This window comes from Ptychodera flava, chromosome 7 (assembly GCF_041260155.1).
Source record: "Ptychodera flava strain L36383 chromosome 7, AS_Pfla_20210202, whole genome shotgun sequence".
Classification (NCBI taxonomy): domain Eukaryota; kingdom Metazoa; phylum Hemichordata; class Enteropneusta; family Ptychoderidae; genus Ptychodera; species Ptychodera flava.
Genome location: NC_091934.1, coordinates 18,953,468 through 18,972,066, shown reverse-complemented (window position 1 = coordinate 18,972,066; position 18,599 = coordinate 18,953,468). Strand labels below are relative to the sequence as shown.

Genomic DNA, 18,599 nt, shown 5'->3' with positions numbered 1-18,599 from the left:
TGGTCTATCAGGAGGACTGCAAATGTGAATGAGACACCGTTAACAATACATGGCAATGGTGAAGGACGTCTTGTTCATTATGTGTACACAAAAATGCACATCAATGTGCTGGTGACAGAACGAAAAAAAACTGCACTTACCATTTAGAATTGTAGAATTCGAAATAAGCGACAACACATCGACTTGGGTCGTCAGTATTTTCGTACGCCCGGGTTGTTTTCGGCTTAATATGACGGTTTTTCAAGCCACCCTGATTACACTTGCTTACATCTTCTACATATTCCAAATAACGGCGACCACTACTACACACTTTTAAAGATATTTGTGAATTTGTCCATCTAATGTTTCGATGTTCCTGGCCTCTCCTCAACGCAAAGTTCATTCCAATTAAATATACCATGATAGAATCCACGAGTCTCTGACCATTTTGTTTTCCTAGTATACCTTTTTCCCAAAGAATTTTTTCTTCATCCAGTGTTATAATTTGCGCTTGTTTTTTTACTAAACCTAGCCCGGCCTTATTCCTTAGTTTCATGACGGCATCTAAGCTACCTTGCAATTCTCTGAAGATTTATCATCTTTCAATAAGCTCACAACACGACCATTGTCGTGCAATTGCTTTTGGAGACTGCAAATTATTTCAAACAAGGTGTTTGCGGGATAGTCGGTACCATCCGTTTTCTTTACTTCATGTACGAAACGAGAAAGCGCGTAATTCAACTCGTCATTGGACATTTCGAGTAACTGAGGCCCAATTACACTGAGACTCGAAATTTCATTTTTACTACAATAATCATTCCTCATATTTCTCCAAGTTTCGAATGTATTGTAGGCCCAAGTCATCTTTCTTCTTGTATTCGGGGGTATATTACTTTTTATCAAATTTGCTATCTCCTCGTCGCTTTTGATATCACCTAGTCGTTTGCCGTCACTTACATTTTTCTGCTGTCCTACCACTGGAAATTTTGCCAGAAATTCTTCAGCGTCAAACTCAAATTCACTACAGCTAGCATTGTCTGAGGAAGCTTCTCTGACCTTATTTTGTGTGATAAAGATTGAGTCGCTATCGCTGTCACTTGCCATATTTCACGGTCAGACACTCGTGGCGAGACTGAAATTAATTAAATTTCAAATCAGTGCAATTTACCTCATCAGCCAATGAAACGCTGAATGTTTGCCAATACACTGGTGGTGACCAGGTGAGAAGTTCGACCAGGTGGACAAGTTAATATGTAAATTATCATCGATTTTCGTATTCAAAATTTCACTTCGAAAACAAAGAGCGGTCAGTTATCCAGAACCCTTTGGTATCGACCATTGTTCATTTAGGTATGTAGTGACAGTGATTGAGCGAACAGTTACTGTGGTTTGAATGAAAAGTGACCGCGTGGTTTAAGTCAGATAACCACCGCCCCCTCGGAGTTTCGGAAATAGAATCGCCTCGGCCTACGGCCTCGGCGATTCTATTTCCGAAACTCCTCGGTGTTGGTGGTTATCTATTACAGACTAGTCTAGACACGTGTTGGAGAAAATGATACGGAAGTGTTGAGATGTAAATGCAAAACCAGTACTTGTGTGCCTTGTTTGTACTTATTTTACACAATGCATTACATTTTAACACGAATATCAGTGAATTCAAATTCATTTTGAAACAATTAAGTGACTGTTATAGTATAGTTTGATCTTTACCTTGCAACCGTCATTCTTCCAGGTACCAGATCCTTCATTAAGATAGTCACAAATAACGTGTTTGGCGCTGGTGGAGAAATTGAGATCTTGCTCTACAAAAGAAACAAGAAAATAAACATTGAAATACCAAAACTTAATCTTGCTATTTTGTTTCGATATATAATCACTTGCAATGCATTAAAAATATAATTTCGGTTGATTTCCAACATATGTGACCATTTTATGCTGTGAGGTTAGTGTCATAGAAGGTTGTTCTTAAACCTAGCGCCTGTAAATAATAGTAATACCGACAGCTGTAAACTGTAGGCAATGAACTATGTTCAGAAAAGGTATGATATCATCCCATGCATACAGAATGCCTAAAATGCATAACTTTAATACATGATGTAACCGTTTAAAAATCAAATATTCAAAATACCAAAATGTCGCGAACTCAGTTTGCTACTTGTAGATTTTCATGTTAAGCAACGTTCACGGCTTTAAAATCTTGAAATACTGAGTATTTTTCCATGGTGAGTATTTTGTGGGGTGAAATGTTCAGACACAACACGTATAAGCTGTTCATTGTCCTGTATTCAAATTATTAAATATTAGATTTATTAAATATCTCTGTGTGTACTATACCAGGTCATGAGGCGCACTCTCCCGAATTTCTCTGACAAACACACACACAGACACACACACACAGAGGAAATGAGAGACATTGAACCTAGCCACTTACTCGATGACAGCGTAAACGTCAAGTAATACCCTCCTGTCACAAAAAAGTAGACTAGTGCTCTGGGATAAAAATACTAGAATGGCCGCAATCAAACTGGACGTCAACAGAAAACTGGTAACCACTAAATTTGCTGGAATACTCAACCACGTCATCAAAGATATAGGCAGTAGTATTTCCAGAGATTCCCTGTGAACTTTCCAAATTGATAATGATTGCGTGGAATAAATGTGTGATCTGTAAAAAATAACTAAAGAATTAATGTTTTGAAATTGCCTGTATTAAATAAAGGTATTTATAGTACAATGACTACATAATTACGCATCGCTGAACTCGAATGACTGACTAACATGTATTTTAATGAGAAAGTTATTTGAGAATGGATGGCATAAATGTGATGCAGCACGTGTGTCGTCCCTATGATACGCAAAAAGGATGAGTATGTTTTTGCACAAGGTACAGCTAGACTATTAACTCAATAAGACTCGATAACTTAATGACGAAAAAAACAAAGTTTTAGTATATCAGATCCAGAACTCTAGGCTTGCCTTTGAAAAACAACTGTTCAAAAATATTTTACGGCCATGTTTGTCCTAAGTAAACCACATACACTCTTCCAAAGCTGCAACTAAATTCTAGAGTAAATCTATGCTTCTCAGAACCATAGAATTTCATAAGGACCTCGACATTATTGAAAACTATTTGGAACAGTCTTCATATTGTCCTCCAAAACATGTCTGTCTCCAGGCATGGCTAGCCACAAAAACATTTTATGTCCTGAAAGCCACGTTTCAGTTTACGTGGCGTAAGGAGATGCATTTGAATTGAATTTTCTTGTCTGATTATTCTTTTGAAGTGTCGGGCATACCACTACTGAGTGGCGTAAACCACTTGCTGTTTTTGTAGGAACAGCTGAAGAGGTCGCCACAAGATTTTTTCAGTAACAACTTGGCTTGTTTGTATCTTAAAGAAAGTGTAGACATTCCCTTGAAATGATGTTGAAACATTACTCCACCAATAGCCTCGCGGAACAACTAAAGAGCGGCTATAAATTGGAACAAAATGGTTATTACTGTTTGAAACATTGTGCAATGGTGTCACAATGTCAACAATGGTGTATTTTGCTGTTTGCTTCATTTCCTTGGGTGTTTCATCATCGTTGACATAACGTGAAAACAAAGACACATAGATCTAAGTGATTTTGAACAGAAAAGTGACAATCATATACTGTCTGTTAAATGTTTTGCCCTGTTCATTAAAACCATTCTCCTCATTATAGAAACGTGGACATCTGAACCCTGTGTACAATAAATTATTTCGACATAGTACGGGGATCATCTTTCTACAGTGTCAAATTTGTACATTAATCTTGAAAGACGACTTACTTGATGAAGCAATGCACCTTAACGACACGCATGTAATATTTAGCACAAGCCGTCTTCCAAAATCAGCACTTTGAAGGCTTTCCATCAGCAGAAATGTCAGGATGAGTGTTTTTGGTTGTTGTAAGATTCAACACTTTTACTTTCACAGTTACATACTTTATTATTTTTAAACTACTTAATTAATTATTTGATAACATAGCGTACCGATAAAAATCTCTCTCTCTCTCTCCCTGTCAGTCTCTTTCTCTGTCTGTCTGTCTTTGTGTCTCTCTGTCTCTGTCTCTCTCTCTGTCTCAGTAAGAGACATTCAACATATTCACTTACTCTGTGGGACCGTAAACGTCAAGTAATACCCTCCCGCCTTCAAAAGGTAGTTGTCTAGGATAAAAATACTGGAATTGCCACCATCAAACTGCACATCAACAGAATACTGGTAACCACTGTAGTTACTGGAATACTCAACCATGTCATTGAAGATGTTGCCTCAGTAATTCCGTAGACTGCGTCTAAGTGTTATGGATAAGCCAACATTTTGCAGCCCATCATCGAGTAATCATATAGACGAAAATACATTTAATCCAATTAATATTTTTCTCAACAAGCAATTTGCGCATTAATCATGTAATTATTGAAGTAAATTTCGTACTTAGGACTGCATTGAAAGGGACAATGGTTGCGTCGTTTGGTAAACTTTTTAATATTTCTGTTCGTCTCAATAAATATCACAGACGTCCATTGAAATATTAAGTATTTGCCTTTGTTGTTAATGGATTATGCACATCTCTTTGTTTGGATTCAATGAGTATGTCGTCAGATTAGATCGATAAATATGTTTAACCCTTTCGCCACCGTGGTATGAACCTCTCTCATTGTTTTCTATGATTAAGTTAGCCCTCAAGGGAGGGCAATGGGAGTGAAAGTGTTCAAGGAGAATGTGTGAGATACAACCCTTTTCAGAATTAGAGCGCGAAGCCACTGCAGTGAACTGCAATAAAACTGCTTACACTAATTAGTTTCAGCTGTAGCCGTGGCCACTTTGGTGTTGAACAAGGCTACTTAATAAAGACCAAAAAGTCTGCTTGTACAAAGGCAAAACTAGCTCTGTCTGAGGCTCGAGTTGTAAATGAGAGTTTACGATTGGCACCCTGTATTCAAGATTAAGATACAATGTAACATTACCATGCACTGGTCCATGTACAAATCTTTTTTATTTCAACTTCCCCAGACAAACTGTCTGCATGGGACATACAATGTTGTCGACTTTGCCAGCTGGCTCCAGCTGAAACTAATTAGTGTAAGCAGTTTTATTGCAGTTCACTGCAGTGGCTTCGCGCTCTAATTCTGAAAAGGGTAGTAAACGTAAATCAAAAACTTTCTGAAGTAGTAATTTACTTTCTAATTTTGTTAAGGTGCGTGGCTTTGAAGTACTATGGATAGTGTACAGATACGTCATTTCGAGGTGATAGAGATGTTGTGATCCACTTATGATATAAAAATGAAAGAATCTTATTGTGGTGTGCTATTCCGTACCTCGTACTGGCGAATTGCGTGTTGGGAAGTGTCTCGCGTGCGTATAAAGAGGACACAGTAGAGTTCAATAATCAGTGAACGGTGAGCTAGAGCTTTAATTACATCGATACAATTGTAAGAATCCCACATCACAAAATATGGTAGGCTGGGTTAGAATCACATGGGAATACTGTGTGCAATAATTCGTCATGGAATAGAGGAATTCGTCGTCCAGAGAAATAACGTTCATAACTAAACTGACAATAGCAGTGTGTTCAAGTGTCCCAAATTAAATAGATCAATAACTGGTTATAATTATCCATAAAATAATTTCAAGGAAAGATAAATACTCAGTTCAGTATTACACCATATTCATAGCATCGGATGCACAAAATAAAGACATCGTAGATAGTAGATTACACGAGACACAAAATCACTCGACTAAAATACAAAAGACGACAGGTGAGGTAAAAGTAATCATGGCGTCACTTGCATACAATCAGATGGAGGTGCCATCGTAGTTGAGTAGATGAAATATCTTCGTTTTCATTGATTATCACATGACATTGTCGCCTAGTTACTGACAGACGACGACACTCAGTCACATTATGTTCGTAAAACCTCGGTTGGGGCCGATCGGAAATGCAAACGTCGGTCCACCTTTAGGTGGTTTAAATTGGGGTGAAGGTGAAGTAGGCGTATGCTATCTATCTATCTATCACAGAAAAATGCTAAATTGGGCAGGGTGCCAACTTTTGGGCAATTAAATGCCTAACGCAGATCCGAAAAAAAATCAGCATGAATTTGTACTTTTAGATAATTTTGTGCAAGATAACAACTTCATCTTTTCAGACATTGAACGCCTGCATCCTGATACGTTTACATATTTAAGTGATTCATGTTTTGCTCGAAGTTGGCTTGATCATATCATTTGCTCATCTTCATCTGATAACATCGTTGATTCTGTAAAGGTAAACTATGAATCATTCATTTCTTCCGATCACTTTCCTGTAATGTTCACTTTGAAGACCGATTTGCTACCTAGGCTCAGTAGTTCGTCACAAACTGAAGCACATACGCCTTGTTGGAACAAAGCGTCATCTTGTCAACTTGGGAACTTTGAAGTGTTTTTGTGATCGACTTTTATCTGAAGTTCATATTCCTATTGAGGCTTTGGCTTGTACTGACACAGACTGTTGTATTCATTCTCATTTGATTGATACATTTTATAGTGACATTATTTCAGCGTTGTTGATTGCCGCAAATAGGACTCTTCCCAAAGCCACAAAGTCAAATAGGCATACAATACCAGGTTGGAATACAGTTGTGAAAGAACACTATGACAAAGCACGTACTGATTTTTTGATCTGGAAGGACAACGGTTCTCCTAAATTTGGCCCTTTCTTTGATCTTATGCGAAGGTCTAGGGCACAGTTTAAAAGGCAGTTTGCACAGTGTAAGAGGGCAGAAAAGAAATGCGTGCGAATGCCATGGCTGAAAAATTAAAGAGTAACTCTAAGGAGTATTGGAAAGAGGTCAATAAACGTAAAGGTAGAGCAATAGCTCCATCATCTGTTGATGGTCATGCTGGTGACGCTGAAGTAGTAAATATGTGGAAATGTCATTATGAAACTATTTTGACCAAAACTGGTAAAGATTCGACACCTGTCTTTTCGAACATTAATTACTGTAATGACATGACTGTGCACCACGAAGAAATTTGTGAATTAGTTAAAAACCTCAAGACAGGTGCATCATCGGGTGTTGACGATATTTCACCTGAGCATTTGAAGTATGCTCCATATAGAGTCAATGTTCTTTTGTCCCTTTGTTTTTCGGCCATTTTGATTCATGGCACTGTTCCTAGACAATTGATGACCACTGTTTTAGTTCCTATTCCAAAAAATCCAGGTGGCAACATTTGTGACAAATCTAACTATCGTCCTGTTGCTGTTGCAACAACAATATCCAAATTGTTAGAAAGGGTCTGGTTAAATCGCTGTATGGAATGTTTAACAACCACTGATCACCAATTTGGGTTTAAACCAGACCATGGTACTGATATGTCAATTTTTGTTTTGAAAGAAATTTTGAATTACTATAAACGTTGCAATACTCCTGTTTTCATCACCTTTATGGATGCATCCAAAGCATTTGACTATGTTCGTCATGATATTCTGTATGTTAAACTATTGCAAAGAGGTGTTAAGCCTATCTCATTAAGATTTTGTCATATATGTATAAGTATCAAGACTTTGTTGTGAGATGGAATGGGTTTACTATCTGAATCTTTTCATTCAAAGAATGGTGTAAAACAGGGCGGCATTACGTCACCTTTCTTTTTTCACCGTCTATTTGGATGATATCAGTAAGAATCTCTCCACACTTCCCTATGGATGCCTTATTGGTGACTATAAGGTGAATCATTTGATTTATGCTGACGACTTAGTTATTATTTCTACTGGAGCCTATGGCCAGCAGATGCTTGTTGATATATGTGGGCATTATGGTGACAATCATTCAATATTTTCAATGAACAAAAGACAGTTTGTATGATAATTCAACCAAGTATTCGTAAGCTTAGACAAGTTCCAATTTATCTTAATGGTAAAATGCTTAATTATGTCAGTGTTTATAAATACCTCGGTCACTTAATCACTTGTGACCTTAGGGATAATGAGGACATTCAGGCTCAGACTCGGCAATTTTATGTTCGTGGCAATGCTATAATTCGTGATTTTAAATTCGCGTCTCTTTCTGTTAAATGTCACTTATTTTCTGTCTTTTGTGATATCCCTTATTGTTCTTACTTGTGGAGTACGTTTTCTTTATGTACGTTTAATGCAGTTAGACGAGCTTACTCTCATGTTTTTCGTAAGTTATCTGGTTTTAAACATTCTTTCATTCAGAGTAACAGTGCAATGTTTGTCAATCTTTCGATTTTAACTTTTGATGAAATCCTTCGGAAAAAATCATTTAGTTTTCTGAGCAGACTCCACCTCTCAAGTAACCCGCTTGTGGTGAGTGTTTTATCTTTATCAGTGTTATCACAGAGTGGACTGTGGAGGATTTGGAGTAAGCGTATATTTTAAAATGTATTGTTGTTTTGCTATGGATTTTTATAATCTGAAATAAAGATATAATAATAATAATAATAATAAAAACAAGAGCAGCGCCGTGCTGGTATTGAGAAATGATTTTTTTGTTCATCAGTTCATTTCTATTTTATGTATATTAGACAAGATTGTAAATTTAAATTCTCTTATTACTGCTTTTAGGTCGAACGCAACTTTGAATAGAAAGTTTTAAAATTTGAACACTCTGCAAAAGTTTAAATCTCCTGCAAAATTAAGAGATTGTCGGAACTTGAAATATTTCAAATTCAAAATGAGACTTTTCAAGTTTAAACTTTCTGTTCTGAGACTTGTATTATCATGAGAAAACTTACCAATGGTAACCTAGATAGTAAGTCAAATCCATGTTAGGTGAGAAAGTTTCATTATAAGCACTTACAGAATATACTCAAGGCTGGGACAAAAGGCACGCAGGAACCTACATGCAACAAAGTTTGGTTGAAAAAGTCTTTTTTAAGGTATGCACTTCTCAGTTAGTCTTATTTCAATTTTCCAAAGTACAGTTTGTATATTGTGACAAAGTATACAATTCATTTACTATATATAAATCCCCAGCAGAATAGATCCAACAAGTCAATACAACATTAAAATTCAATGTGATGAAACATCAGATTTTCAAACAAGCAGCCTGAAACAGCGAAAGTCTTTTTAATACTTTTTGACAGTATTTTTCTGATGTACTTTGTAAATAAGCAAGAATAATAGATCTTCAAAATTGTCAAACATATATTTTCAAAATTTACTTTAATATTTTCCTTCAAGAATGTGTTTTTTTTTTCAATTAAATTATTAAAAAATTAAATACAAAAGTTATGAGTAGATAAATTCCCTAACTAGATTGAAATATGATTCCACAAATGAAAGCTGACTTATACTGCTATATCTTGGAAAACTGACGACTCTTTCTCGTCATCAATTACGACTTTCGAAAGTTTTATAAAGTTGAAAACATCAGCAACAAGTCATCGTTGATGACACAGTCCCCACTTGTTAATGGGTACTTTGATTACAGGTTCTCAGAGAGGATAGAGTCCTTTTCATTAGGTCTGTGATAAAAATACTTTTCAATAAATTCGCTTGATACATGTTTGAGTTGTAGTTCAAGACATGAAAAAATCGTAATGAAATTGCCACCCGGCGGCCATATTGGATCGTATCACAAAACAAATCACTGTGCATATGTATGACATAGGTCAATGTCCTTGTACCAACTTTGATTAAAATCGGTTGAGATATGCCTGAGTTATGACTTTGTACATGAAAAAAATCATAACAAAATGGCCGCACAGCAGCCATATTGGATCGTATCACAAAACAAATTAAGGTGCTTATGTATGACATTGGTCGATCTCCTTGTAACAACTTTGAATAAATTTGCTTGATACATGTATGAGTTATGGTTCTGGACACGAAAAACGTAATAAAATGGCCACACAGCGACCATATTGGATTGTATCACAAACAAATCATGTGCATGTGCATGACATAGGTCAATGTCCTTGTACCAAGTTTGAATAAAACCGGTTGAGATATGCCAGAGTTATGGCTCTGTACATGAAAAAATCGTAACAAAATGGCCGCACAGCGGCCATATTGGATCGTATCACAAAACAAATTGATGTGCATAGCTATGACATTGGTCAATGTCCTTGTACCAACTTTGAATAAAATCTGTTGAAACATGCCTGAGTAATGACTTTGTACATGAAAAAATCGTAATAAAATGGCCGCCTGGCGGCCATATTGGATTGTATCACAAAACAAATTGACGTGCATATGTATGACATAGGTCAATGTCCTTGTACCAAGTTTGAATAAAATCGGTTGAGATATGCCTGAGTTATGGCTCTGTACATGAAAAAATCGTAACAAAATGGCCGCACGGCGGCCATATTGGATCGTATCACCAAAAAAATTGACATGCATATCTATGACATAGGTCAATGTCCTTGTACCAACTTTGAATAAAATCAGTTGAAACATGCCTGAGTTATGGCTCTGTACATGAAAAAATCGTAATAAAATGGCCGCCTGGCAGCCATATTGGATCGTACCACAAAACAAATCAACGTGCATCTGTATGACATATGAAGTAATCCTTGTACCAAGTTTGAATGAAATCGCTCCAGGCATCTCTGAGATATCTGCGTGAACGGACGGACGGACGGACGGACGGACGCACGCACTGACGCACGCACGCACGCACACACGCACGGACATGACCAAACCTATAAGTCCCCCCGGACGGTGTCCGTGGGGACTAACAAAATGCAGTGACATTATAGTATATCCCTGTCACAAATTCATTCGAAATATGTTTAAACCGTAGTCTCTCTTGAACATAATATAAATTCATGCCACTTCGTATTAGCACACATGACATTACTGCAAAGTGCTGAAGTACACAACTCAAAGGCTTGTAAATTATGTTAATATCTAATGCATCCATCTTGTCATTGGAGAAATCGATTTCTACATGTAGATTTAAATTGCCCTCTGACGATTACGCCTATCCTATCAACAGGTATTCCTGTGTATCAACATAACCTGTGCAGTCAATTTTGCAATAGATGTCCCATTTCGATACTTGTCGTGAACGTTGTCAGATGGTTACACAGGCAAACAGTTGAGGTCATGTTCGACGCTGGTGATACCTAGGGAAAAGAACAGGAGTGTTGACTTTGCAATGTTGAAATGTTCGATTAAATATAAGGGCTTGCCGTGTGTTACACGTTCTTTTATCTGACTGGTCCAGACACTTGTGTGAGACATTGTGACGAAAGTGTTTGTAATGTAAGTGCAAAACCAATATTTTAACCCGGATATCATTAAATTAATAAAATATTTTTAAAAAATTAAAGCATTGTTATTTTGCAGTTTGGTCTTTACCTTGCAACCGTCATTTTTCCAGGTACCAGACTTTTCATTCAGATAATCACAAATAACATACTTGGTACTTATAGCGAAACTGAGATCTTGCTCTGCAATAAAACACGAAAATGAACATTGGAATACTAAAACTTATTCTAACGACCTATGTATTTCTAAACATTAGAAAAACAACAACATTAATTGTCATACTTTTTCATGTAATATTTCTTTCGACATATAATCAATTGCAATGCATTCGAGATATAATTCCAGTTGATTTCAAACATATGTGACAATTTTATGCTGTGGGTGTACTGCAATAGAAGTTTGTTTACAAACTTCAAGAGCTACTCTTAATGATAGTAATATCAACTACTGTAAACTGCCCGCAATAAACTATGTTGAGAATGGGAATGATATCATCCCATGTATACAAAATGTCTAAAATACATTACTTTCATGATGTTACCCATCAAAAATCGAAATTCAAAATACCGAAATGCCGTGCAACTCAAGCTGTTACATGTGGACTTCGATGCTAAGCAATGTTCCCGACTTTAAAATCTTGAAAATACTGAGTATCTTTCCATGGTGAGTATCATTGTTTGGTGAAGGTTTAGACACAACACTTTTTAGCTCTTCACTGTGGTGTATTCATATTTATTAAATGTCATATTTATTAAATATGTGTGTACTGGACGAGATTATGAGGTGCACTCTCCCCACCCATGTCCTTCTCTCTCACACACGCACACACATACACACATACACACACACACACACACACACACACACACACACAGGAAATAAGAGACATTGAACTGGGCCACTTACTCGATGGCAGCGTGAACGTCAAGTAATACCCTCCTGTCACAAAAATGTAGTGCTCTGGTATAAAAATATTAGAAATGCCACCATCAAACTGCAAATCAACAGAAAACTGGTAACCAGTGTAGTTGCTGGTATACTCAGCCATGTGATCGAAGATATAGGCAGTAGTATTTCCAGAAATTGCCTGTGAACTCTCCAAATTGATAAAGACTGCGTGGAATAAATGTGTGATCTGTAAAAAGTAACACAAGAATAAATGTTTTGCACATCAAATTGTGCCTGTATTACGATAATATATTAATAGTACAATGACTGCATGATTACGTATCGCTCACGTAGAATTACTGATTACCATGTACTTTATTGCAATAGTTATTTGACAATCGATGGCACACATGTGATGCGGTAAGTATGTGGTCTAAATCATTACCTAAAAGGATGCATATATTTTTGCACAATGCACAGGTAGACAATTAACTCAATCATGAAACAAACATAATTTGAGTAAATCAGCTTATGGGTGTTGTTCACAACCTATCCGGTAAGATCCTTTTACTCGTGACTTGCCTTTGGAAAGCAACTTTTCAAAATTATCTTATGGACATGTTTTTCCTAAGTAAATCACATTCACTCTTCCAAAGCTGCAATTATTGTATTTTCTAGAGCAAATCTATGCTTATCTGAACCATAGTATTCCATAAAGACCTCGACATCCATTGAAAACTATTGGGAATAGTCATCAAATTTCCCTCCAAACCGTGTCTGTCTCCAGTAATAACTTCGCACAGCTGACCACGAAAAGCAATGTTTGTCCTGAAAGCGACGTTGCAGTCTACGTGGCGTAATACGATGCATTGTGATTGAATTTTGTTTGTTCTTTTGAAGCGACTGGCACACCAATTGTAAGTGGCGTAAACCACTGACTGTTCTTGTGGCAACAGCTGAAGAGGTTTCTACAAGAACATTATGGTTTCGCAGTGAAGCCAAGGCTAGTTTGAGTAACCTTGCGTTGCTTGTATCTTAAACAACGTATAGACAGTCCCTTGAAATTGATATTGAAACATTTTTCCGCCATTAGCGTTGCGGAACAATTATAGGAACGGCTAGAGCATTGGAAATCATCTTTGTTTACTCATACAAGGACCAGATTAATGAAATTATCTTGCATCAAATGCAGAAAATTTCAAGGTATAGGGGTAAGTTGTTAAAGAGCAAGCACAGAAAATTTCACTCGCGGAAGTTTTATATTCGCTTGAACCAATAGAAAACCTCTTTCCATATCCATGTATAGGTAATATCACTTCTTTATATATATTTATCATCCTTTTTAGGAGTTTTTCTCAAAATCCATGATACGTATTGCAGCATGTATGTAAATGCCATATGGGCTGGGAATTTATTGGACAGTGCAAAGTAACTAGTCAGCCTTTTCACTAATGGTTTTACATTGTATACCCGATAGTAAAAGCTTTTCTAGGCATGAATGTTTAATAAATGTTCACTCAAGACTAAATTGACATGACGTAGACCATTGAACTTACATTTACTTGAAATCTGAAGTGGGTGACATCGTCAAACGCAAGATATACACCTTCTGCCAGTATAAGTGTCTCCGGTGCTGGAGAATCGCTGGCAAATATGATGGCGATATCTTCCTTGGTTCCATTTACTGAGTATTGAAAATGCAAAACTTTTGTCGATTGAACTGTATTACTACATTAAAAAGGAATTATCTCAACAACTTGTACAGTTTGCCGGATGTGAGATTACATTCAAACGTGCATAAACTTATCTCGTTAACTTAACCACCTTTATTAAGATGGGAAATTTAGCCTGTATTACAACCTTTCGAAAGAGAACAAACAAATTCTACGTTTTTGATTGCTACGTGTGATATTACTTTCAAAAGTGCAAAAATGTTGATGGTTTATTGAATCATCTTTATAAACGAGGGCAAGTGAGACCGGCGGCACTGACATCTGACGTCTACTCTAGATGATAGATCGATGTCTACGTGATTAAGTTTGAATCTGATATAGAATTTTATAGATATTTGATAGATATTTGGCTTCCATTAAGTTCAGTGCGTGATAAAACCAAATGTACAAAAGTTATCATGTATGTGCGGGTGCTTCATGAACTTGACAGTGTGTTGAGGCGCCGCGGTCAGAAAATTACAACAACTTCATCGAAAAAACAATTATGTAGAAGTTGGAATTTTGCCGAGCGGTTTTGAATATTAATGTTTGCGCTTAGTGAGTAGGTGCCATACAATGTTTGTTATATTTAGAATGTACTCGATTCATCTGCATTTATAGAAGATCTTATGCCAACATAAGACGTTCTGGCTATGATATGGGATCAATCACCATCAGAAATGATAGCAGGTAATTCTAAATATGCATAGTAAATATGAATGTCTCATTAGAAGCAGCGCTAGATACTGCGGTAATATTATTTTACCTTCTATTTCATTTAATTCTGCGTCAGTAAGTGACATACTCAGTATGTCATATTCATTAGTTTTATCACCACGAGGAAACGATCTTCTAACCAACCGTTTAGCCTGTCATGAATGCAATAAGAGTGTGAATATGTCAGCAATTTAATCGGCAAGTTGGCGTGATAAACAAATCGATTCATGTTCGGGACACATTCTGCCTTTACAATGCGGAAATATCACAAAGTCTAAAATGATAAAACACGGTATATTTTATTCCTTCGTCCGCATAATCTGCCTGTTTGTTTAGTATCAGCCGGTAACATTGAACTTTAAAATAATTTAATAGTAATAGAAGGAGATACTGGAACCAACCAATTTGTACATACATGATATGTGTATATATCACTATGACTAATCTTTAAACGTTCAAAAATTAAAGGCTTTCACTTTTATTCACACAATACACCAGTGAATGCACACAAGACAAACATATCCCTCACCGAGAAATAATTATATGTGTGCTTTCACTACCATGTCTCTGCTCCTCGGAAATGAATATGAACTTCGACTTACAATTCTGCCAATTGGCTGCTGTTGCGTCCAGTTATAAAGAAGTTTGTCCACTGGTGGAATTATAAGTCCATGTCCATCTCCCATGTCTATTGAAGTGCTGGTGAGTTTCTGAACAGAGTCACTCTCCAAGTTCAAACGAATCGAAGGGGTTTCCAACACCACAGGGCCGCTACCGGGTTCAGTGTTGCGCAGAACAAACTTTGCCAGGTTATCAGTTGTCTTCAGCACGGCTTTCATCAGCAAATCCATGTCTCCATCGTTTTGGTCATTTTCAGCCGTTATCTTTCTCAAAACCTCTATCGCTTTATTCATTGACTGGAGTATGTCTGTTGGATCAACCAAATAACATATGTCCCTTTTTTATCCAACGAACATACTTAGTCAATGAATACACTAAGTACATGTGTTAATTGGTGAGAAAAAGCTTAATAAGTTTACAAGTTTGATATCTGTAAGTGGTACGACCATGATGATTAAATAAATAATCAAGGAGAATGCAAAAAATTGAAATTTTGAATCAGCGATTAGCTTCTTAATACCTTAGTCATTCATATTCCTAAAGTCCTCTTATGAAAAGACTTTAGCCACGAAAATGTTCATGTGAACTGTGGCAAGAAAATTCCGGAAAAAAAATGAATAAAATGAAATCTGCGAAGATAAACTGTTTCTAGAATTTCGTCGGACAGCATCCTCCACTTTGACTTCTACCTAAAATCAAGTGTCTCGATTGATGTTATCTTTAATATAAATCTTGATTTCGAATTATCCAAGAATTCTATGGAATTTTCATCCGCATTAATTTTGATTAAAAGCAGTAGGGGAGAAGACAACATAACACTATGCGCGAGGTGCCTGTTTGATGATACAAAGAACAGGCGTCATTATCTTTCATATCTGCGTTAAACAACAGTTGTGAATTCTGATCAGTTGACCTATAAATAGTCGTTCGACAGAATGGCCGCATATTTTGGGTCAACACGCACAAGAGATATTTGTCGACTGCTTCCAAAAGAGCTTCGGCATAATGAGAATATGTTTGAAAAGTGTGTATTCAAGACAGAAGAGGACTCGTCGTCGCGTTTGCATTCCTGGACACGAAGGGTGCATGCTTGAACAACTATGCATTGATGCAATATATAACACATTTGGTGTACCAAAATATGTAAACAAATAAATGAACCAGCGGAGCAAGGCTGTACTTGATTTCATACCATTACGTACGTTACTTGTTCCGCCATTTCTTTCTGAGCATCTTACACACAGATTAATGCAGACTTAGCGGTCATTCAAATATTAGCAAATGCAAAATATTTGATTGAAATATCAGAATCGCAATCATAAGTCGATATGCATGCAAAACAGACAAAGAACTTATCGACAGTATACCTATACATAAACACTGCTGGTATGGATGGAATAAACAGCAGGTCTTGATCAAGTAAGCTTTCTTTAGCATATCTATATGTATAATTTTGTGATAATTGTTATCGCTGTACAAGAGACGTAATTTCATGTTTACAGCACCCTACTGTTCCGAAGTAATGCAACTTACTGACAAATTCCTTATTAACTCAGGGCTGAATTAAGGGTTTGTAAAGATTGTCTTGAAAGCTTGAAATTTCATAAAAAGTGGGATCCACCGGTGTTTCATATCGCATTTTAGCCGTTCTGCGATATTACTGAATGCCAGGAAAATAATAGGCCTAAAGAAGGTGTTCGCTTTTCAAATCAAAGTATATTCCTTTCCATCTAACTCGCCACAGACGTCTCGTAATAGCGTGAAATTAATTGTTCAAGACTACCAAAATGTCTTACTTCCTCACTAAAACTGCAAATCAATCATTAAACGCAGAGTGCGTTGACCTCAGAAATGTTTGCAGTGATATAACTGATATTCTGTTATTATCATTTATCAAACCACATACAACGTACATATTTAAGGGAGTGTTGCAATCACGCATACTCAACTTAATACATAAATACATACACTAATTATAAAGCAGACATACCTACATACAATTAATCAATCAATGCATCAATCGATCTCTCGATCACTCACTCAATCAATCAATCATCAATCAATCAATCGATCAATCAATCAATCAATCAATGAAACAAACACTTCAGAAAGCATAACACTGACCTTGAGCCAAGACTCTGCTTTCTTCTGCTGAAATATTTACATTAATGAGTTCAGAGAGGGCATCAGATACCTCAGCAAACTTGTCTACAATCTATCATGAAAAAAGAAGGAAATTCAAGAGTAATCACTTCTGTTCGAATATTTAAAGTCATTGCGGCGTTTGTTGAAATGAGAGCATTATGTTACATTCATTCACATTCATAATTCTTTCTTTTGCAGCAAGTGATCACCATTGGGAAATGAATGTACCGTAAATATTGTATTTGTACTAACCTTGGATACGGATATATTGATCATTGTTCCGTTTGCGTCATCAAAGAAAGGCCTTGCCAAAGCTTCAACCATATTGTAGAATGTATTAATGAGGCAAAAGGCAAACAAAGGTAACATGTAAAATGTATAATTTTTGTCTTGAAGTCGATTTATGGCGCTTAATCAAGACCAAAATTTGAACTCTCGTTTTACGGATATCGCACTTTGGATTCGTATAGTTATCGCATTTTTGATTCGCATATAGCACTTTCAACTTTCGAACTCCCATTCTGAATTCGTACATCGCATTTTCAACTTTCGTACCCACAATTTCCGAACTCCCACCACCGACGTTTTTCTTAGCGGTCTTCACCATTTGTATAGGCATCCCTAAGTTGCTTCATTTTAGTTATCCACATTTATCCTCCTTGGCCATTCTACGTCAGAACGCGTCATAGATACGTCACATGACGTTATCGGATTTCTTGGGTGATTCCTGTGTGATGCTCTAGACGGTCTCAGCACAGGCTTCCCCGGGATTGGATTGGCAGCTGCCGATCCAGTTCTGTTGCAGATTTCGACCCTCCTCACAAAATCAAACCGATTTTTACTAATGTATGTGCAATGGTGTGTAATGCTGAATTTCTACTTTGTATTAAAGTATTTTATACTTTTAAGAAGTGATAAAAGGTTTAAAACAGATGAAAGCCTTCCCATTCAGGGGGCCATTATGACTATCGATTCTGTGACTGATTTATTTTCAGTGTTCCAACCCTATGTTCCGACACCCCTATATCCGACACAAAGTAAGATCCTATTTGAAACGTCCGTGTTTAGGGCGATGGTGTACATTTCTACCAAACGTAAGAATTTTCGATTTAATTCAAAAACATTAATGTACAGAAAAATACTCATTAAGAACCACCTTTTCAAAATCGTGCACAAAACATAATGTTTAGAAAACTAATGTGATTTGAAACATGACAGCCAAAATAGGTCATTATACTTAATCTCAGTGGTCAATTTCATGATGTAAACAGGGCGGAACTTC

At 36.6% G+C, this 18,599-nt stretch overlaps 1 protein-coding gene across 1 annotated transcript; it reads right to left on the bottom strand.

Annotated features, from left to right (window-relative positions):
* Positions 1-9,168: 9,168 nt before the first annotated feature.
* Positions 9,169-17,641, bottom strand: LOC139136361 (polycystin-1-like protein 3). Its single transcript, XM_070704086.1, has 8 exons — positions 17,570-17,641; positions 17,297-17,387; positions 15,154-15,479; positions 14,601-14,703; positions 13,679-13,806; positions 12,141-12,369; positions 11,325-11,416; positions 9,169-11,089 (listed from the first exon to the last, which is right to left on the bottom strand). The coding sequence occupies exons 1-8, from the start codon at positions 17,639-17,641 to the stop codon at positions 10,991-10,993; spliced, it is 1,140 nt and encodes a 379-aa protein (XP_070560187.1). The 3' UTR covers positions 9,169-10,990.
* Positions 17,642-18,599: the final 958 nt, after the last annotated feature.